Source organism: Dermacentor variabilis, chromosome 6 (genome assembly GCF_050947875.1).
Source record: "Dermacentor variabilis isolate Ectoservices chromosome 6, ASM5094787v1, whole genome shotgun sequence".
NCBI classification, from domain to species: Eukaryota; Metazoa; Arthropoda; class Arachnida; order Ixodida; family Ixodidae; genus Dermacentor; species Dermacentor variabilis.
This window is the reverse complement of record NC_134573.1, coordinates 110,783,698-110,806,460: the sequence shown is the minus strand read 5'-3', so window position 1 is coordinate 110,806,460 and position 22,763 is coordinate 110,783,698. Positions and strand designations below refer to the sequence as shown.

The window sequence follows — 22,763 nt, the reverse complement described above, 5'->3', positions numbered from 1 at the left end:
TAAAATGCGTGAGAAAATTTGTAACGTACGACTTACACATAACCTCCAGACACGATAGCGACGGATTTTAATTTGAATACAAGAGAAAACATAATTCCGTGACGCGGAAACGCAAACCCACACCCCTTTTCTAGCTGCCGCTTGGGGCCTGTCTCTGTAGGAGCGGCGCGACCCGATCGATTCCGTCCAATACAATCAAACGATAACCAGAAAGCTCGCCCTCGTCCATAGGATAGCGCTCGTCGCCAGAGTTTCTGGGAAAACATTGCGGTTACATAATGTTACGTCTCAACACCACCAAGGCTGTTAATTGAACGTTTGCCACGTGTCAAACCACCGCACCTCCTATCCAGATGTCAACGCTGCGTGGAGAACGACAAAAGCGCTCACCCCACCATTAACTGCAAACCGCAGAAAAGTATGAACGGGAGAGAACCACGACAACGAATGCACAGGCGTACTTAATTAGACGAGTCAAATCACCACCCTTCCTTCGGCACTTATCCAGCCGTCAAGACTGCGTGTAAACCGGCTGTTGCAGGGTTCCACGAAAAGACCTCAGCCCGCCCTTCACCCGCCAGACTGAGCCAAGAACGGGGTGAGCAACAATGAACGAACCAGGTGCCGTCGGATGATTTATTTCCTACACAAATTCCAAACCAGGTTTCGAGGTGGAGTTACTGCGATTTATTGCGAGCATGGGCGTTGTATCGCAACGGAGTCGACAATGGTGATTTGCTGCTGAATAGTCTTCAGATTCCCTCTCGCCTAGGGAAGACGACGGGATTAAAAGCAAATACTTTTCGAGAGTGGAGGCAGAGAGTCCTGATGTGAACTGAGATGATTAACTTGCTCCGGCGTAACTGAAGCCGTCCAACTAACCTAAGTAATCCCTTTTCTTTCAATTTCTACAACCTGACGTAGTAGTCGATGGGCTTGGTGGATTCAATGCCCTGAACGCCACTCTAGCCGCAACAATAAGCTGCAGTTGCCGGGAAGCGTGAGAAGCAAACAGGGATCTTCTGAATGGTACGGCTTCCCATTCTTAAAAGCGAAGCTTAAGTGTCCTTGCAAATTTTTTGTTGGTTCGGATGCTTGTTTTGAGCTTGTTGTTTATCGAAACATATGTTGTTCTCTGTGTTGTATGGGGGATTTCAATGAATGTACGGCCTGTTCACTTTGCTGAGCGTTTGTAGCCTCTGTCCTAAGGGGGTACGAACCATTGCATATTTTGCTTGCTTACGGGGGTATGAGCCATTGCACGTTTGTTTGATTACGTGGGATGAGCGATTGCTGATGATGATAGATGCTTGTTTTCTTGAGATTGTTGCTTATTGAAATGTACGCTGTTCGATATGTATAGGTTGCATGCGTGATTCCAGTGAAGGTGTGCACTGTTCGCTTCACTTTGCTGACTCATTGTAGCCCCTCCATTATGAGAGTCATGAGACACTGCATTTTTGTTTTGCTTCCTTAGGGAGGCATGAGCCATTGCTGATGGTAATATTTTTTGTTCAGGAACGGACACGAAAGATGCCGACCACCGAGAGGCTAACAGCTTCGCTGTAAAACAAAACTTGCATTATCCCTTTTGTTTCTTTGTATCTGCATTCCTTCTAAAACATTCGTCATTGTTTCACTTCTGATAATTTGCGACACTTTGTTTAGCAAATTGAGAACACTAGCAAGACTTTAACAGCCGGTTGTTGCGGAATATTTCATTGGTTTCAAATGTTTGGAAGTACTGAAATATTTCTTTTCGAATATGAATTCAAATTAGTGCGTAATATTTGATCCTTATTCGAAAATTCGCATATTCGCCCACCAGTATCAAATATGCTTCCAAAGTTATAGCACTTTCTTTTAAACTACAGCGAGTGAAACCCTTGGTCTTAATGACGATGTGATTGCTGCCACACAATATGCAGTATGTCGCCCAATTTACTGATGTCTGAAACATTTTTGTTACACACATGTGTCCTCTCTCCTGTGCCTCTGTCAGCGACTTGTCTGCCCTATGCACGATATTCCGCACGTGAAGTAGACCTTGTGGACGGCATTGTCTACGCATTCCATTAGTCTATTCTCTTGCTTTATTTTACGCGTACATTTATCTGTGTCTTTTTTTTCGCTGTCACTGTTTTGCGTTGAATTCTCATATTTAAGGGATATAAAAGCACCCACTTGTGCACCGTGCTTTTCGGCAATCTTTTCAGGGTCATGTGAAATTTTGTTTAAAGAACGGATCACGTTTACCTTGCTCTTCATTCTATTTAACTGTCTCCTTTTCATTACCTAAGCCACTGAATACTTTTTTCACCACTACACATAGTCAAGAGGGTTGAATCACTCCTGTCCTTTAGCTTCGTTACCTGCCACCATACTACCTGCCTCTGATCAGAAGGATGTACTATATCCTCCGCCATGGGCGTGAGCAGTACTGGCTAACACTGCAGGGTCAGATCTCGTACATATGCACAAATACCCAAGAAAGAGGACGTAGGAACAGCCCTCGCCGTAGCTGAACTGGTATAGAGCATACCCATATTGAAAAATTCATATGCCCCACAACTATCATATCAAATAACCCAACATGAAACGTATAGGATCCCATACAAAAACAAGTTTTTTTCTGTGCGTCATATCATATTATTCGATATGTGAGTTAAGGGGAATACGGGGCTCTTTCAGTAGGGATGGCCCGCGTCCCATGTGAGTTTGGTTCCAACCAATGCACGCTGTCTTTTCGTTAATTTTATTTTCCCTTTGCCTGATGATTTGTGCACTTAAAGTAAATCTACAGGTTATTTCCCCTATGCTTTCCTTGGTTTCATTGCCTATTGGCCTAATATGTTTGCGTCAAGTAAAAAAATTAACCCCCCATTTACCATTCTTCTCGTCCATACACTCAATAGCATTTTAACGCGATAGCGTTAAGGGCACCGTATTGCAGGAAATTTGAAGTCGACGTCTGGCGTCCAGCGTCGAACGTAGTCCCTGCCAAATTTATTTCGAGCCACGCATACCCAGGCCCTCCATGTGTATCCATGAAGTTACTGAACTGGTTGAAGTTCTGAAGCTAAAATACGTAGAAAAATCGTAAAGTATGACTTACACATAACCTACAGACACGATAGCGTAGGATTGTAATTTAAATATACGAGAAAACATAATTTTGTTAGGCCAAAACTCAAACCTCTTTTCAAGCGTTTCTTCTATTCATGGACCGGCCACGGCGTCTGCCGTTCGCGCCCGAATATCTTGGAGGTCACGGAGCGGCGCGCCCGGTTACTTGCAACACCTCCAGATGGCTCTTGCATCAGCTGCATCGCGGCCCACGCAAGAGGCCGCGTTTTTACCAGAAAGCCCGCCTTCGTGCATTGCGTTCACCGCCAGCGTTTCCCGGTAAACATTACGCTTACATACGCCTACATAAGCAGTCAGGAATATTTGAATGCTATCGCGTTCCACTCTTAAAGGCGAAGCTTAAGCGTCCTCTATTTTTTAAATACTGCAACTGTTTGAACTGCCAGCAAGCCTAGGGGAGCATAACATTTAGTACCGCAAATGTGGTGCCTACACGAAATTGTGGTGCGTACCAGATGATTAGTAGTGCCTAGCCTGAGCTGTCGTCGCGCTCTCGCGCGACCACAGCTCAGGGTCGGCACCGAGTAGCACGCGTGAGCTGCGACGCGCTAATTTCACTTAGAATTTATCGCTGCAGGATTGTTCGCAGGGCGTTTGGGGCACTTTCAGTTCTTGTCAGCAGTGATTAATTAAGATTGCCACGCCTGCTGCCAACACACTCGTACGCACGTCTTGCACCATGCCAAGCCGGCAGTAGGCGATAAAGATAAGGGCCGCAGTCACGAAGCCAGGAGCTTTGCTGCCGTCTGCTCTTGAACCAGCCAGGAAATATAATGCTACTTCATCTTATTACACCATATAGACGAGCTGTTTTACTCATGGCCTTGACATTTCTTTTTCCCACTGGTGCAAGTAGTGATATGCGCTCGCACTGGATAGGTTTGATAATCTGCTGATTTATTTCAACTTGAGGCGCTTTCGCTAAACTGAGACACATACACGCATCACTATGCCTACTTAAGTGTGTGAAGGGTGTTTCGACTGGTTTCTCGTCACTGAAACGTTAGTAGTTACATATACGGTGAAACATTATATGTTGTCGTGCTTGGCGATCCCTCAGAACAAAGGATGCTTCACCGGTAGACATGCGGCTGTCACGGGTGCTGATCCCGCCTCATCGTTCACTTAAGGCAGCTCAATCAGCGTCACCTGAGTCTTACGGACAAGTAGTCAGCGTCCAGATCTTCGGCTTTTCGAGCGCCCAGAAATGACAGTTCGCTTCAAGACATCAACGTTGCCCCTCCTGATCAATGGCAGGGTCATTGTCGAGAACTCTTGGGGAAAGCGTCGGTGGCAGGTTCACAGTTTGCCACGTGGTTGCATCGTATTGTGCAACGTTGGAGACACATGAGAAGTGGGGGAATGGGAGATGGGGAGTGATTCGGCGTTTCTGATTGGCCAGTGAATTTCCTCGGCGAGGGAAAGACGAAAATGAAGGGCATAAAAAGCGGATCCCAACCGCTGCAAGGAGAGAGGCTGAGATATGCAAAGACTGTAGCATGTGGTGGGCCCCGATAGTTGGAGCCGTGTTTGCAAAACTGAATCACGGACTTTTGAATATAATTTCTTTCTCATTCTTCGAACGTCGCTCGAAATCCCTCTTTCTACCGGCACCTGGCACGACACCATCCATGTAACCTTCGCGGCCGCGCGGACCCCCAACTTCACAACAATATATATAAGCTATACACTCTTTCGGCTCTGTGTTTGTTCGTCAGTTTTTGTGCAGCTTCTGGCTTGCTGCTCTTCACTGGCGAAAAGAAACAGGCAATAAAGGACTGATGAATGATGATGATAATCAAGATGATAGGAGAAGAAGGTGCGTTTACACAAGTCCACAACGTTGCAGAATATCTAAAGCCGTGCGTCTAGCCCAGTGGCTTGCACAAAGGCTGTAGCTGCATTTTTATTCAGGGCTGCACTGTTTGCATTAGGCCAAGGCGCTAATTCTCCAAGTCTCTCACTAAGTCCGCACGTCCTTAACAAGCGCAAGAACGCGTTCAGCGCCTTCTCTGTGGGATTCATGTATAGAACGGTCTAGATCAGTGTCCGAGGATTCTCGCTTTCGACAGAGGCCGATTGTCCAGTCTAACTAATGCGGTTGATACTTTATTCTAGGCACACTATAGGGGAGCAGGGGAGGCTGGGCGAAGGAACTCACAAATGAGACGCGTGATCGCCTCCTCGTGGCCACGATTGTCCCATATAGGACTGCAGTGCATTCAAATGCGGAATGAATAGGCGTTTAGGCCATACCAAGCCACAGGCTGCATGCAAGTGTTTCATCAGTTTGAGACTTCCCAGGCATAATAGGGCGCTATAGTGACACCGCTTGCATTGGTCAAACCCGTAGATGCTTGAATGAGCCGCTGAGGGAGTACCCTAAGTCAATTGACAAGAAATCGTCCCCTAGCTAATTCCTTTCTGGCCCTTCATTGCCAGAAATGCAGCTGCATTGTCTGCTCTCGTGATATTCATGTCCCACGAAAAAGCGAGTGTGAATTGACCTGCCTAATCACTGAAAGTGCCGACATTGAACATATGTCTTTGCATGCGCTAGTAAGACTGTCACTATCACTGCCAAAGAAAGAAATCGACCTTTCTATGTATGCGTTAGGAATTGCCGCGCGACTGGCCGCTCGAGGCACTTTACGCGTATTCGTGGGCTTCTTTCACGCTCGGGAAAACGTTTATGTAGCACGTATTGAGCAACAGAAAGCTATATCGGGAGTTTTTCATGTTGGTCTACAATTTTCTCATTGACACTTTTCATTTAAATACAACATCGGAGAAGTTGGTTAATTATTTAGGACTAAATACGTAATTAGGCGGAATGCAAGAAATAATTTATCTCCAAGTGACCGCAAATAACAGTACCTTGTTTCTGTCCAGCTATGTGACATTTTCATATTTTTAAATCTAGCTCCATGATAGTTGGGAGACTCTGTATAACTGGCACGTTGGAAACCTTGGACGCATATAACGCTTTCGAACAGTGAAAAAAAAAAAAAACGGGCGGTAATTCCTCCATACAGGTTTTACTTTGCTAGAACATTGACCTTAGAGTACATGCCTGCCCCCTCCCCCCCCTCTTAATATCGGCCCCATTTTAATTGAATATAAACTTTGTGTAATGCAGCATTTCCTCGGCGCATTTGGAAATGTAGCTGATAACAGCGAAGTATTACATTATTTATTTATTTACTCTCGAGACTAAAGAATTACAGAGAGAAGTAGGCGAATACAAAAAAAAATACAAGTAATTACAACACAGAGTTTTCAATAGCTGAAGCGCCAATAGTGACGGCACAGAGGAAGGTATACAGACAGGACTGTGTGCCGTCACTATTGGCGCTTCCCCCCCCCTCCCCCTATCTATTGAAACCTATGCACCAACTAGCCCCACAAAGTGTTTTACTACAACAGAGAGCAGGCATAATATTTATTATCGATGGCTGTCTTGAATGTGGTGACGTCAGTGATCGAAACGATGGAGGCAGACAGGTGGTTTCATTCAGTGCTACTTATCGGGATAAAAGAATCAGCGTATAAGCAGCCACACCAATTTTGAACATATGATCATTGCGGGCTGCGATATATGTTGCGGGGCGGAGAAGCGTGGCTTGGAGAGTTGGGTTAAGTGGCATATTTTATGAAAGAAAGAAAGACGCGATATCTTTCGACGTAACTTGGATCTGTGCAAGGTCCGCAGTATTGTATAAATAAATAAATAAATAAATAAATAAATAAATAAATAAATAACCTGCGATTGGTTAGGTAGGTCGATACTTCTTTTTTTCATCTGGCTTACAATGGTACCACGGCAATAGTTAGAATAAATAAAGGAAAGAACGATTTCGTAGTGCTTATCCATTATGTATAAGTGAAATGCTTTGCGGGTCCGATACTGACGACGCATACTCAATTTTAGATCGTGCTGAGATATTGCAGAGGAGTCACAAGTTAGCAGGAGCGAAAGAAAAGTTGAGGCTCATACCCGATTGTAGGGCTATCATTTTTAGGAATACTTCCAACGTATGTTTGCTTAGAAAGCTTTTAATAAATGTTCTAACACTTGCTTAAGGATTTCTTTTATGCAAACGCTGCATTTGACGTAATCAAATCGGGACATAGATTTAGCACAGTGATCACCACCGTTTGTCTTTGTGGGATCTTCGCGGAATTTGTAACTGAGCCACGCCACCGTGCTCTATTTATCGCCTCTCGTAACGTACACTCCTAGCTCTTCGGAGCACTTGTATACTTAATTTATTGCAGATACCACAATTAATCCGCATGCTTTAAACTTTGCCTGCACATTGCTCAAACTGTGCCCCTTATTTTCTCCTAATGTAAACAGGGTGTCTTGCTTGGTTCACCGATGTGACCGCAAAACCCCTTTTGACGCATGAAAATCGAGAAATAAGCGAGAGCTCGGCGATTATTGGCAACACCTTAAAGTGATCCAGGAACGTGAAAGTTTCAGAAGGCATTAAGCTTGACCTTGCCTGACCTTTTTTGGCTGGTGTACTCACCCCTCCTTTGAAAACGTATCATCCCAACGAGACGGGCTTCCGCACACACTCAACTTCATCTTCCTGTCATCTTAATTAAATATGAAGCTGGTGCCTTGTGAGGTTGCTTAAAGACTCCGCAAAATATTACGTATAACTGCAGTGTGACACCTTGAAATAATTGATTCAGAAATATTTTTTTTGTTTTTTTTGCAGTGTTTGATCTACGTTCATTTAAATGCACGCAGAGATCTGCCGTAGATGTCTCCCATTTTCACTAAATGCCATCTTCGTTACACTTGTAGTTATGCAAGGGCGGCGTGCAACAATTGGCGCCGCTCATAAAACTGAATTGTATACGCTTAGGAGTGCCTAATAAGTAAATTATTGCGCACACTGTGATTACCCCAAAAAACTGTGATGTTCTCCCATGCACAGGCCACAACGTGCTCCTTTTATACTCAAATATGAAGTTTGTGTAACACGGAGTTCTCTTGGGACACTCGGAAACAAAGTAAAAGAATCGCACGACACTTTCGAGCACCTGTTCACAAATTCTTCACAAATGCTGTATTCACTTCACATGCATTTAACTTTTGCGCATACATTTGCTACAGCGTTCTCACTGTGTTTGCTAGACGTAACATTGGTGGAATTTGCAGTTACGCCAGGGCAGCGTGCTCAATTTTGCGCCGCTAGTAATGAAGACTGATAGCGCTCCAGATGACTTGCATGCGTAATTATTTGCGTGTTTATTCACTGCCAGTGACTTGCCAACGAAGTTCGTGTTTGAAAATGCAAAGCCACTTTGCTGAAGTTATCTGATCAGGAACTTCATTCCACTACCTAATAGCTCTGTTAGTGAATAAAAGTAGACCATAATTTTTTGTTGTTGTGCTATTTTCAACAACTTAAAGTCCTTTGTCTGTCTGTCTGTTAGAGGTCGATCTTATTAAATATGGTTTATTCTGCTGCATTAATTTTGTTGTCGGGAAGTAAAGAATGTCGTCTAGCATTTTATGAACCATGGCAATAATGCATGTCTTGAGAGGCTGAGTGTTTAAAAGTAAGCAGAGCAGACAAACTTCACAGAACCTTGCGTGTGAAGACAAAGAATTTCATGTAGCGTAGTACTTTCTGCAACTTTTAGTGGGACTAGCATTGAGTTGTAGGTCAGACTACAGATCGCAATGGCCCATGTGATGTGGGAATTAATGAAGGAGTGATAAAACGCTAAAAGGGCGCGTAGAGGAAATACGTGTCTTACTTTGTATGATATGGGCATCTTCTTGTACATGCTTAAGATTATTTAATGCAAGTGAATGTGTAATGGCAACTGACTGTCTACATAAACACCAGGAAATTCCGTGTCGTTAACTCTCTGCAATGTTGACCCATTAATTTTTGTGTTTGTGTTCGCCAAGCTTTTGTTGCGCTGCTTCGGCTATCAATGCTCATTTGTTGATTATGCGTCCTGGGACGAACGTACGGGGTGCATAAGGGCCATGCGTTGTTGTCCGGTAATGTATAACTTCTGGAAGTTAGCCCTGCTTGTACGTTCTGTTTCTTCTGTGTCCGTGTGCTGATCGCACTATACTGAACGCTTTCGAAATGATCAACAAGTCTAAATCACAACCATAATCGGCTACATATAGCGCTTAAGGTAGTTCCTAATTACTAAAGCAACCGCGCAACTTTGCTGTGTTTTTCTTTTTATTGCCTGATCTTGAGCGACAAGTGAAGAAAAGTCCAGGTGGTCAACCAGGCACACGCCCGGTTTGCTACCCTATGTGCAGGGAGTTCAAGGATGAAAAGAAATAAAGAAAGAAAGAAAGAAAGAAAGAAAGAAAGAAAGAAAGAAAGAAAGAAAGAAAGAAAGAAAGAAAGAAAGAAAGAAAGAAAGAAAATTTTGAAAATACTGAGGCTGCCGCTTCTTCCGGAGATGTCGAGAGGGATAAGGATGCATACAAAGGCAGGGAGGTTAACCAGAGGCAGTTCCTAGATTCACTGAGGTATGTAGACTTCCTGAACTGTTGCAATGGACGTATAACGCTTTCTGCGCGTGTGAGGCATGTGACCACGGTCCGAGTACTTTGGTCACCGTGAATGATCTTGAATCCAAGTGACCTAACGTGGTGGGGAGTAGAAGCTTGCGTTGGTCGTCATATGCGAGCACAGATGCAGATATTTTCGATAGTCTACATGCCGGCAGCAACTCCATGCAAGCAATCGGGCCACGAAACCGATGCACTTCCCATCGTTTTGTTCTCTGTTATTGATCATCTTGCATTAGCCGCTTGAGTTCTGTCGGTGACACTCCGTTCTGTAGAAGGAAACAGAATGGGACAAGTGAATATGCCATGTGTTTCAAACTGGGACACGCTATATGGAGCGGAGTACTAGAAAGGGGTACGGTGTCAAAGACACAACTCGATTCAGTATTCAAGGAACATTTATGCAAAAGTACAACTTGGAACCACACTTACTGACAAGAGTTAAACAGTTATCACATTACTAATCTTGCTCCGAAGATCTGCATCATTCCACAGCGAGGAAAAGTGCGGTTGTTGAAAAGAAATGAAGACGATGCATTTTATTCACTTTACTCCCAGATATATGCAGCCTGTTAAGCATATAAAATATTTTTAACGAGCGCTTCTCCAGTATACCCCATACAGACACCATATTAACCCTGTTTAACATTTATCTTACATTCTTTAGCTATACATATATTGTCGTCTCTTCATGTTATCTTGTCATTGGGAGCGCCGAATACTGGAGTTTGCAAAATATTTACTAGAACGCAAAGAGAGCGAGAAATAATATGAAATGAATGGGTCTGCTGCCTATTTTGAAGAATAAGAAGAAACGCCGCACTTTCGCCCGAAAGGCGAAGCATCGATTGCGATAGCAAGTTAGTGGACAGCTGTACGAAGTAAGGATAGTAGCTTTATCTCCCGTATAAACTTGTAAACATAAGCTTACTAACTAAATTAACAAGCGTGGTGACATGTGTGCGCAAGGAAAAATAAACACATCTCACTCGATGACCGCGGAAACTCGCTGTGAACACGGTAGAATGAGAAAGCGCGGCCGCAGCAGCGAGCGAATTGACCTTCGTGCTGCATCTCGCATCCCCCCCCTACGCGAACTAAGCCGCGAAAACACAGCGCGCGGCGGAATCTGCCCCGTCACAGTTGGCTTGCAAGATACAGCAGCCCGGGCCGTCGTGCGCGGCCGCCCGGGCCGCGCGGAGTAGGACGCGTCCCTCCTCCCTGCCCTCCCGCCCCTGGAGCCTTGCGCGCGACGGAAGACGGCGCGCTTCGTCCCCCCTCTTCACCCTTGCGTGCGATTGAGCCGCTGTAGCCGACTGACCCTCGCACGATATCACTCGTACGTACAGCATCCGGCGCACGGCGTCGATTTTACCGCCCTCGGACTTTATACGGAACCTCACGGCGATGGCGACGGCAGAAATGCGACTGGTGGGTCCACATCATTGCTATCGCAATAAAGCGATAATTCGAGAACTTTGAAAATGCAATAGTTGCAGAAAAGAAAAGTTAAATAGAGAACTTTTGGATTTAACCAGAAGTAGAGGGCCCTATCAAACGCACTTATTGTCCTACTTTTACTTTGATCACGTGAGCACAAATTAGGGCGGAACGAGCACCAAAATTTATATTTTTACGCATTTGTAACTTCCTTTTTTTCAGTATATACGTGCCTGTTTCTTATCGTGAAATACTTTTACTGAAGAGCAGTCTAGAATGATGATCACACCCTGTGTCTGTACCAATAATTGGGTCCTATTTGCTTGCTCGTGGGAACTGTTGCCATCGCATCAGCAGTCTTCCCGTCGAAGTTTTAGCACAGTTCTCCTGCGGCTGATGTAGCACTCCGAAATGGGAGCACTGTGATTTTATTTGTCTCGATTTTGTTATTCGCAATACGCATTTGTCTGCGTGACTTTTTTACACCTGGCGCGTCTTTAGAGCGCTGAACACAACACGCCAACTCGTAAAAGAATACAGGCGAAGGCACATGCACACATCAATTCTTTGACTCGTCGTGACTCACCGTCGTTAACTGCGACTCCTTGAGTTCGTTGTCAGTGGGCTTCCTGACGTAGCTGCTCATGTATCGCCGCACGAATGGGCAGATGTACTTGGGATCCACCTCTTCCTTCTCGTTGCGTTCTGCGAGTGCGTGCACATTTCTGTGAATGTTTATTGTTGTCGCCAATTTGTTCTTTTATCGATATTGCGACGTCCTAGCAGAATATGTTTTCACGGTGGCATATATAACACTTGTGTGAACAGTGGTCTATTGGTAATTCACCGCGAAGAGGAAAAAAAATAAATAATTACAGATCCTTCGCGCTGTGGGAAACAGTTTGAACGAAGCTTTCATTATGTTTTGCGAGAATGCTGTTCTTGCGTAACGACTATTTGCAAGTATCGAGCGCAGAAGCAAGTCGGATGCATGGTTATCGGGAAACGCACAGCTCAGTGTAAAGTTACGGCGCTCGGACATGCGATCTCACGCATTGCCGCGAAGAATTGATGATGACGAAATGACGACCATATTACGACGATGGTGTGAATACATGCACTGCCACCCGGCGCCGCTTGCGTTCGCACCGTTATCCCCGGTGTCAGTTTGCACAATGCCCGGTACCGGACAATCGTGCAAGACCGCATCTTTATATATATATATATATATATATATGGTGGTGCCGTGCAAACATTGTCACACTATTCTAGAAATACTTATAATAGTCTTTCTTTCATGCTGCTTCCAATATCACTGTCACAATGTTAGAAACATGTATTTCTTAGCCAAACTATTGTTTTTGTATTTCCAACATTCATTGCTTCATGTCCAATTTACGTTTGTAAAGTGTTTTCATTTTTTTTTTTACGCTTTGTGCAAACCAGCTGTACCCACCCTGTTACGGCCAAGACGGCCAACACTATTTGGAAATAAAATAAATGAAATATATATATATATATATATATATATATATATATATATATATATATATATATATATATATGTGCGTGCACTAACATATCCATCAGGATACAGTGCAAAGCGGCGGCAGCACGCAGCCACGCTAAACCCAAAAAAATGGAAAGAGAAAGAAAAAAGAATACCCTGCTTGAAACGTTGTTAAAAAATAGCTACAAATAATTGATTGACCAGTGGAGTTTAACGTACCAATGCCATATTGTAGCTATATACGAGATACGCTGAATAGGCGGAGGGCTGGATCCGCATTAATTACGACCACCTAGATCTAGGTGTATGTACACACGACATTTTTTTTGCGTGCCACCTGCGTCGATATGCGATCGCCGCGGCCGGAAACTGAACCCGCGACCTCGTGCTCATCTGCAGAGCGACATAAAGCAACAACAGCCACGAAAACTTGTGAAACAGTTTATAGGACGTGATCGATTCACCTCCGCTGTACCAATATACAGAAACCGCTTTAGCGTGCACACCGAGCCTCCTTTATAGCTTGAATGGCTACAACGCCCTGCTGCCCAGCGCGAGAGAGCTCGTTCCGTTACTGGTCACGGTGCCGTTATGCCAATGGAGGGGGGATGAAAAAAATTATGAGCCATTCTACTCTGTGAAGGTGATTGATCAGCGAAGCTTTTTAGCACACGACACGGAGGTGCCCCATAATTTTGAACAAATGTACGAACTCATTTACTGCTTTGATCGGTGGTTATTATTACACTCGCAACTGCAATCACATTGTTTGATGATGTCAAATCGATGCACGTACGCCACTGGGTGGTCGGTTGAGCCAGATCGGTGTGGCATCGCGAGGGATATGTCTGCAACACGGAACGCGTAAACCGCTCCCTTTTTGGTACCGTGATATCCACATTGAAATCACCGACAACGACAACAGGGATAGTGTCATTGCAGCTAATTCACGCAAAGTGAGTATGTAGCCGTGAACCTTACGGAACAATGAGTCATTACATTTTTTACTTGCTTACGTAGGTATGAGCCTTTGCTCACGGAGGTATGAGCCATTGACGATGACAGTTTTAGACATGCTCTTCTGTATGTCGTATCCGCGATTATACAGAAGTTAAGCACTGTTTGCTTTACTTTGCTGAGTGCTTGTAGCCTTTGCCATACGGGGCTATGAGCCATTGCATTTTTTGCTTGCTTACGGGGGTATGAGCCATTGATGATGATACTTTTTGTCCACAAAGAACAGAAATGCACGGAACCCTATAGCCCCCCCCCCCCCCCCATATACAGCTTCGCTGTAAAAAGAAGAAAAAAAATCACCGCTCCGTCCGGTCCGTGAAATGGCCAACAGCGAAGCTGTGTTGGTTACACCGAGCGTTGCACCATGCAAGTCAAACTTCCCAAGCAGTCTGTATTGAAATTATTCTGTTTCACCATTCTTTCACCTCATTTTCGCTTTTGCGGGCTTTTTTTTTCTGCTGTTTTTTCAGTGCTGGCATTGTTCTTTTTTTTTTTTGCGTATGAGGTTTCTGCGGCGCGCAGCTCGGGGTCGGCCCTACGACGACGAGCGCGTTCACGAGCCAACTCTCGCTGACGCTCGCGGTAAGCAGCATCTTTCTCAGGAGTACGCACTTCTCGTGGTCTTCCCATAGTTGTAGCTGAAATGAAATGTGCGTAACCACTGATCCAAAGCTCCGTATATAGGGCGCAAGGCCCACCACTGGAGATGCGGGCGCTGCAATTGTTTTGACGATTGGTTGGATTGGTTTGACGATTGACGACTTTGTGTTTCTTAATGAGGTTACGCACACATTCAGCTGCGACGGAGAGTACGACGTCAGCGAAGGTATGGCCGCAGTCCACCGTTGTCGCTTGCGTTCGATGTCTCGAGTTTTCACGGTGGCATGGTTAACAGCATCCGCCCGGTATTGCCGCTTGCGATTCTTAAAAATTAAATTGCTTCAAAATTAAATCTGTCCATCACGTGAGACAATGAATGGCTCATAACTCCTTAAGCAATAGCCCACACTCCCGTAAACGCGGCCTCCCCATTACGACGACAGAAGAGAAGTGAAATTCTACGCTGGATTAACGAGCGGCAACGGAGTGAGCTGTTGGAGAAGACGACGACGCTCGAGCCATTGCTGATGATGGCAGCTTTGGCGAACTCCGACAATGACAGCACAGGGTCCGCATAAACAGCTTCGACGTAAAAAGAAGAAGTGCTCGTGTCTTTGTATTATTGTGCACGCTAAACATTTCATGCCGTCAAACTTATTGTGAACAGCGCGCTAAAAGTCCAGACACAGAGACGAAGAACGCTCCGAGAGCTGGGCGAGCCCGCTTTCGCCTCTGAACAAGAATGCGCATGCGCGATGCCGTGTTTGCGAGTGCTCGCCAATACTTGTCGACGCGTGCACGCTGTCCAACCACAGAGATCAGAACGCGGCAGTGACAGTCGAATCAGCCCATATTGCGCGTAAAGGCGTTGAATGCAATAGGCAGACGTCAATACTGACTATACCTGGGGTAGCTCGTTATGTGGAGGCTGTACTGAGTCGTGAATAGCGTTGTAATGCTTGTGCATAGGATATTGCTTTCATGTGGCTAATGTTCGCTGAGACACACGGTATACGATTATGAGGCCTACGTCGTCCGGTCTTCGTTCCTCTTCCTCCGCCAGGACAATTTTGCATGCTGATAACCCGGCTAATCAGGTAATATTATCGAACACAAGTTCTTAATTTATCAGTTAAGGGCAAGACTTCTGACGCGAAATTTGTCATTGCGTTATAAGACAGTCAAGTTCAGTCACTGTCAACGTGCTATGTACTGCATAATAATCTTTTTCCGCGCCTTACTCGCGATGCACAAAATGCGAAAGAGGTAATCTTGTTTCGCGCTTGAGCACTGCGGCACCAGCGGTCCTAAAATGTTGAATGAAATGATCAAGTTTTACGTGCCAAAACCAGGATCTGAGTATGAGGCACGCTGTAGTGGGTTACTCCGGAAATTTCGGCCACCTTGGGTTATTTAACTTGCACCTAAATCTGAATACAGGGATGTTTCCGCATTTCTCCCCCATCGAAATGCGGCCGTCGTGGCCGCGATTTGGTCTTGCGACCTCGTGCTTAGCAGCCCTACACCATAGCCCCTAAGCAACCGCGGCTAGTTCCCAAAAGTGTCTCGAAGGAACGAACTCCGCTCTCGTTGCCAGACTCGGCAGCCGCCTTGAAGTGGGAAGCTGTCGATGTAGGTGTCGGTTTTCTCTGATCACGAGCTGCGTGTTTCACTTGACTATCGCAGCCTAGGCAATAACCCGGCGGTTTGCCTAATCGGTCAACGAGCGGAGTTGGTTCCTTCGAGTGGCCATCGTTAATGGCCAAACAACCTTATTCTTTCGTCTTACTCCTGGATACCGGCGTCGATCGTCGGATGCATTGACCGTTGCTCAGACGTGGCGCTTCGACAAAGGCAACAAATCTCCCCATGCTACGACAAACAGAACGCCACCGCAAATGAAACAGTGGAAAAATCACAGCGCTAATGTAATGGGAGGACACGGTCGGCGCTCGAAGTGAAAAGAACTTTCCGGGGGCATTTTCAAAGGCAAGGGTGATGGCAACGGCGTATTGCTGCACATGGTGAGAATGCTGAAAAACCTACCAGCATTTGATGCGATGCGAGAGTGATCCTGTCTCGTACTCACCGAAGATGAGGCTGACGAAAAGCGACACTACCATGTGCGTGGTGAAGCCTATGGTGCTGATCCAGATGAAAGAGATGTGGTAGAACCGGAATATTCCACTGCGTATAGGCAGATAGGAAAAATGATGATGATGATGTAGGCGGGCTTGTGTGCGCAGGGGCCGATGATGGCCAAAGAGCGATGTAAATTTTAGGAAACAAAAGGAAACGATAACAAAAAGAACAGGTACGAATTTACGTCAACGACGTTCTTTGCATTTGTGTCCCTCGATTTTCATTCTTGTTTAACAACGAATTCATTGTTGAACTAAAAGAACGAAAATCGAGGGGCTCGATTTTTCTTAATCGCGACCAGGTATAGCCAAAGGGGCAATAAAGCCAAGGAAAGCACAGGGGTAATTAGCTGCCGTGGAAATTTAATTTTAGAAACATTATTTGCGGTTTTCACGCTTGAATGCGTGTTAAAGCTGTCAGCTGTCGCAGAAAAAAGTTGAGTGCAGCAGCTTCCAAGTTTTAAAAATAAATTGAAGGCCGAAATCAAAATAGTCGATGCAACATAAGCTTTATTTATGTTTCCTTATATGCGCTTCGCGGCCTTATAGTTTAAAGTTTATAGCCTTATAGTTTGTTAACGAAACTTCCCCTCAAGTCTAAATATTGTAAGACAGTTTGTCGTGTGCGTATCATGGCCACGCATGCTTATACCGCCTTTCCGTTTCTCTACCACGGTCGCGCTTTAAAACCACGGCGCTGCAAGTTTGCTTCAGAGATTTTCCTTTCCTTCCCTCTTCTCCGCCCTTAAACTGGCTCTCTTAACTACTACACGCAGAGACAAAAGCAACAGCGCGCGCATGCGATCCCATAGACGAGATGAGTACATATATATAAAAAAGTATCAGTCATAGCTCTCGTAGTATGGCCTTCTGAGCCGTTTCCTTTTTTTTTCTTTTTCTTTTGTTTGAAAGAAGTCCTATTAGGGTTATTATAATTACACGAAGGTATTTCGCCCTCGCCAGCAGCAGTACTTGAGATAGCTATTCCGGCGGCTAGCTTCCCACGCTATGCGTGCCGCCCTCGCACCTGTTTAAGCTTTTTCCTAGACGCTAGAGCTATACAATGTCCGCGCAACCTTGAGCGATCGGAAAGCGCGTTTTCCATTCTTGGCCGGCGGAGAGGGGAGACTTCGTTCCGGCCGCGAAGCTCTCTTCATCTCAGTAAGGTGCCTGGTGGTGGTCTCGTGCTGACGATGCCCTCTCGGTGAGCGCATATTTCCCCCCTCATCTTTTAAGAGATTCAATACATACAAGCATTTGTCTCGCAAACCAGATTTATTTCAAGGGAATTTTCCACGTCTCAATTATTTCTCTCGTCGTATTCGAGTGCTCATTGCCGTGTTATAGTTTGTTAACGAAGCTTCCCCTCAAGTCTAAATATTGTAAGGCAGTTTGTCGTGTGCGTATCATGGCCACGCATGCTTATATCGCCTTTCCGTTTCTCTACCACGGTTGCGCCTTAAAACCACGGCGCTGCAAGTTTGCTTTCTTTTCTTTCCCTCTTCTCCGCCCTTAAACTGGCTCTCTTAACTACTACACGCAGCGGCAAGAAACAGCGCGCGCTTTAGATCCTATAGATGAGATGAATATTTACAATTATTATTAGGGTTATAATTATATTCGAGTGCTGATTGCCGTGTTATAGTTTGTTAACGAAGCTTCCCCTCAAGTCTAAATATTGTACGGCAGTTTATCGTGTGCGTATCATGGACACGCATGCTTATATCGCCTTCCGTTTCCCTACCACGGTTGCGCTTTAAAACCACGGCGCTGCAATATTGCTTTCCTCTCCTTGCTTCTTCTCCGCCCTTAAACTGGCTCTCTTAACTACTACACGCAGAGACAAAAGCAACAGCGCGCGCATGCGAACCCATAGATGAGATGAATACATATATATAAAAAAGTATCAGTCATAGCTCTCGTAGTATGCCCTTCTGAGCCGTTTCCTTTTTTTTTTCTTTTCTTTGAAAGAAGTCCTATTAGGGTTATTATAATTACACGAAGGTATTTCGCCCTCGCCAGCAGCAGTACTTGAGATAGCTACTCCGGCGGCTAGCTTCCCACGCTATGCGTGCCACCCTCGCAGCTGTTTAAGCTTTTTCCTAGACGCTAGAGCTATACAATGTCCGCGCAACCTTGAGCGATCGGAAAGCGCGTTTTCCATTCTTGGCCGGCGGAGAGGGGAGACTTCGTTCCGGCCGCGAAGCTCTCTTCATCTCAGTAAGGTGCCTGGTGGTGGTCTCGTGCTGACGATGCCCTCTCGGTGAGCGCATATTTCCCCCCTCATCTTTTAAGAGATTCAATACATACAAGCATTTGTCTCGCAAACCGAATTTATTTCAAGGGAATTTTCCACCTCTCAATAATTTCTCTCGTCGTATTCGAGTGCTGATTGCCGTGTTATAGTTTGTTAACGAAACTTCCCCTCAAGTCTAAATATTGTAAGGCAGTTTGTCGTGTGCGTATCATGGCCACGCATGCTTATACCGCCTTTCCGTTTCTCTACCACGGTCGCGCTTTAAAACCACGGCGCTGCAAGTTTGCTTCAGAGATTTCCCTTTCCTTCCCTCTTCTCCGCCCTTAAACTGGCTCTCTTAACTACTACACGCACAGACAAAGCAACAACGCGCGCTTTAGATCCTAATAGATGGGATGAATATTTACAATTATTATTAGGGTTATAATTATATTTGAGTGCTGATTGCCGTGTTATAGTTTGTTAACGAAGCTTCCCCTCAAGTCTAAATATTGTAAGGCAGTTTTCCTAGTCTCAAAAGCCGCTCGAGTTCACGCGCTGCTCCTCTGGCGGCCATTTTTCCAATAAATTATGCCTTCCAACCACTCAGAATCGACTGTCGACAGAATCGACAGAAAATATTGTCGACTGTCGCGGACAATATCAGTAACTTTCCACATAAGTATGAGGCTCGGAGCAGGAGCTATGGCGCTTGAAAGTAACCGTTGGCTTGACGAACCAACCGACTGAGCTACCTTTCCGGGCAACATTGAAGGATCACGAGTTCAAATCGCATGTTATGTTCCTTTCCCCCCCCTTTTTTTTCTTTTTTAATGTATTTTCCTTCATTTTATCACTGTACGGAAACCCTCCTCAAAAAAAAATTATATATCCTCAATTATGTGTGGCCACACATGTGCAGGTCATAATTACCAGGTTCTCTAGCCGAGTGCCATCCATGCGGTATAACCGAGCTCAGATTGGTCCAGCTTGACTGATCAAATAGGGCACCACTGTAGGTTAAATGAGGCGTACAACTCTTGCGGGACCCGCCGTGGTTGCTCAGTGGTTATGGTGTTAGACTGCTGAGCACGAGGTCGCGGGATCGGACCCCGGCCACGGCGGCCGCATTTCGATGGGGGCGAAATGCGAAAACACCCGTGTACTTAGAATTAGGTGCACGTTAAAGAACCCCAGGTGGTCGAAATTTTCGGAGTCCTCCACTACGGCGTGCATAATCAGAAAGTGGTTTTGTCACACAAAACCCCATAATTCAATTTTTAATTTAACTCCTGCGGGGACGGTAGAGTATCCGTCTCCAGTCCAAGAGGACCGTGATTCAAATCCCGGTGCCGCGCAATTCTCCACCGGAAAATACAAAAAAAAAAACCGTGTGTTGAGAAAATTGCAGAAACAGGCCTGGAGTGCGGCCTGATCCCGGTAACCTGAACCGGTAACGCACTCTCTCACCAGAGCAGGATTGGCCACCCTGGTGCAGTACTTGGCCACAACCTCCTATATGAATACAACAATCAAACCCCGGCCCTCAGTCCCCAGCAGCCGCGAAGCAACTGACCACGGCGGCGGTCGGATCTGTGACGCTGCAGAGGGTGCTAAGAATACCTGGCTCCGGACAGGCCGCCATTGGAATCTGAACCTGGCAACGTTTAATGTTAGAACGCTATCTAGTGAGGCGAGTCTAGCAGTGTTATTGGAGGAAATAGAGGGTACTAAATGGGATATAATAGGGCTCAGTGAAGTTAGGAGGACAAAAGAAGCATATACAGCGCTAAAAAGCGGGCATGTACTGTGTTACCGGGGTTTAGCGGAGAGACGAGAACTAGGAGTCGGATTCCTGATTAACAAGGAAATAGCTGGGAACATACAGGAATTCTATAGCATTAACGAGAGGGTGGCAGGTCTTGTTGTGAAACTTAATAAGAGGTACAAATTGAAGGTGGTACAAGTCTATGCCCCTACATGCAGTCATGATGACCAGGAAGTCGAAAGCTTTTATGAAGACGTGGAATCGGCGATGGGTAAAGTCAAAACAAAATACACTATAGTGATGGGCGACTTCAATGCCAGGGTAGGCAAGAAGCAGGCTGGAGACAAGTCAGTGGGGGAATATGGCATAGGCTCTAGGAATAGCAGAGGAGAATTATTAGTAGAGTTTGCAGAACAGAATAATATGCGGATAATGAACACCTTTTTCCGCAAGCGGGTTAGTCGAAAGTGGACGTGGAGGAGCCCGAATGGTGAGACTAGAAATGAAATCGACTTCATACTCTGCGCGAACCCTGGCATCATACAAGATGTAGACGTTCTCGGCAAGGTACGCTGCAGTGACCATAGGATGGTAAGAACTCGAATTAGCCTAGACTTGAGGAGGGAACGGAAGAAACTAGTACACAAGAAGCCAATCAATGAGTTAGCGGTAAGAGGGAAACTAGAGCAATTCCGGATCAAGCTACAGAACAGGTATTCGGCTTTAACTCAGGAAGAGGACCTTAGTGTTGAAGCAATGAACGACTATCTCATGGGCATCATTAAGGAGTGCGCAATAGAAGTCGGTGGTAACGCCGTTAGACAGGAAACCAGTACGCTATCGCAGGAGACGAAAGATCTGATCAAGAAACGCCAATGTATGAAAGCCTCTAACCCTACAGCTAGAATAGAACTGGCAGAACTTTCTAAGTTAATCAACAAGCGTAAGACAGCGGACATCAGGAACTATAATATGGATAGAATTGAACAGGCTCTCAAGAACGGAGAAAGCCTAAAAACAGTGAAGAAGAAAATAGGAATAGGCAAGAATCAGATGTGTGCGTTAAGGGACAAAGCCGGCAATATCGTTACTAATATGGATGAGATAGTTCAAGTGGCTGAGGAACTAGGCTGATGATGATGACGATGATATGCGCGACAAATTTAATTCAAGTAGTTGCCATGACCAAGGCTTATGCGCTAAAGCGTCAGCGCAATTGTGCCCGACAAAGCGAAAACTTCAGAGAGTTGGATATCAGCCCACTCTGGAGTACACTTTGTGACTTTAGCGGAGTGCATATCCGAGGGCTCGGAGAACGCGCCACTACGAAATCGAAAGACACCGATTGTTTTGTTTCATGCTTGTGCGCACTTTCATTGTACATAGCAGCAAGGACATATTGGGCTTTCATTTAAACGTTTTTACTTTACGCTTCTAGATCATTCTTTTTTTTTGTACATATTCCATCTGTTAACTTGTAAGCTAAACACGGCTTCACAGGACAACGTGGTACCAGTTCCGACGGCTCTGACTGAAAGGCAAACGTTCGGAGGACGTGTGTGATCTTGTTAAATGATAGCCCAATTTTCAGAGTAGGTCCTTCCTTCGAGCAGCATCATTAACAGTTTAAGCGTCCTATAACTAAACCACGTGCTTTAAGACGTCGCCCGCATATGACTCATGAAGCAGGCCCTACTTAGTACAGATATAAAGTGGGGGTCAGATCTAGACATTTCAGGACACATGCGTGTAACGTGCGTAACGCTTTTACACAACCGTATAGAACCCACATGCGTTAAAATTTGAACGCGGGTAAGATATACCATGCCCCCATATACATCTAATACGACTTCGGCACCACTCTCAGTACTCCGAGAATAGCTGGCGAGCACTCTAGGCCTTTTGACACTCGAACAAAGAAGTATTCAGAAAGAGAGAGAGAGAATGCTCTTTAATCAATCCTGGAGAAATTTGCCTGGCGGCGTTTCTAGCTTGATACTCCTGATGGATATGATGAAATCTGCAGAAACGTTAAACTTTCGCCACACTTTGCCGCATCCATGTGTCCCCCGTTTCCAACAATTGTGAATGTGGTTTCAAGTGCTGTGCCCCGCACCAAAGAAACTGAGAAACATGGCGAATAGCGGCCGTATAGCGCTTTTGAGAGGGTGCTTTTTTTGGCGATATGATAATTCACTGGGGTGTATTTAACGTTGCATGCACATCAGCCATAATGTTCTCTACGTTTTAACTAAAATTGATATATGTGGCTTCTGGTCGTATGATGCGAGGATGGTCCTGTCTCGTAATCAACGAAGTCGAGACTGACGAACAGC

General features: G+C 45.4%; 1 protein-coding gene across 3 annotated transcripts in view; it reads right to left on the bottom strand.

Moving 5' to 3' along the window:
* Nucleotides 1–9,366: 9,366 nt before the first annotated feature.
* The window catches only part of LOC142585017 (sodium-coupled monocarboxylate transporter 2-like), a 46,612-nt gene continuing 33,215 nt past the window's right edge, over nucleotides 9,367–22,763 (bottom strand). For all 3 annotated transcript variants that reach the window (XM_075695449.1, XM_075695450.1, XM_075695451.1), the window contains 3 exons: nucleotides 16,372–16,469; nucleotides 11,742–11,860; nucleotides 9,367–9,984 (listed from right to left, as the gene is read on the bottom strand). In XM_075695449.1, the coding sequence (XP_075551564.1) occupies nucleotides 9,934–9,984; nucleotides 11,742–11,860; nucleotides 16,372–16,469 (268 nt within the window). In that variant the 3' untranslated portion in view covers nucleotides 9,367–9,933. The remainder of the gene's footprint in view (nucleotides 9,985–11,741; nucleotides 11,861–16,371; nucleotides 16,470–22,763) is intronic.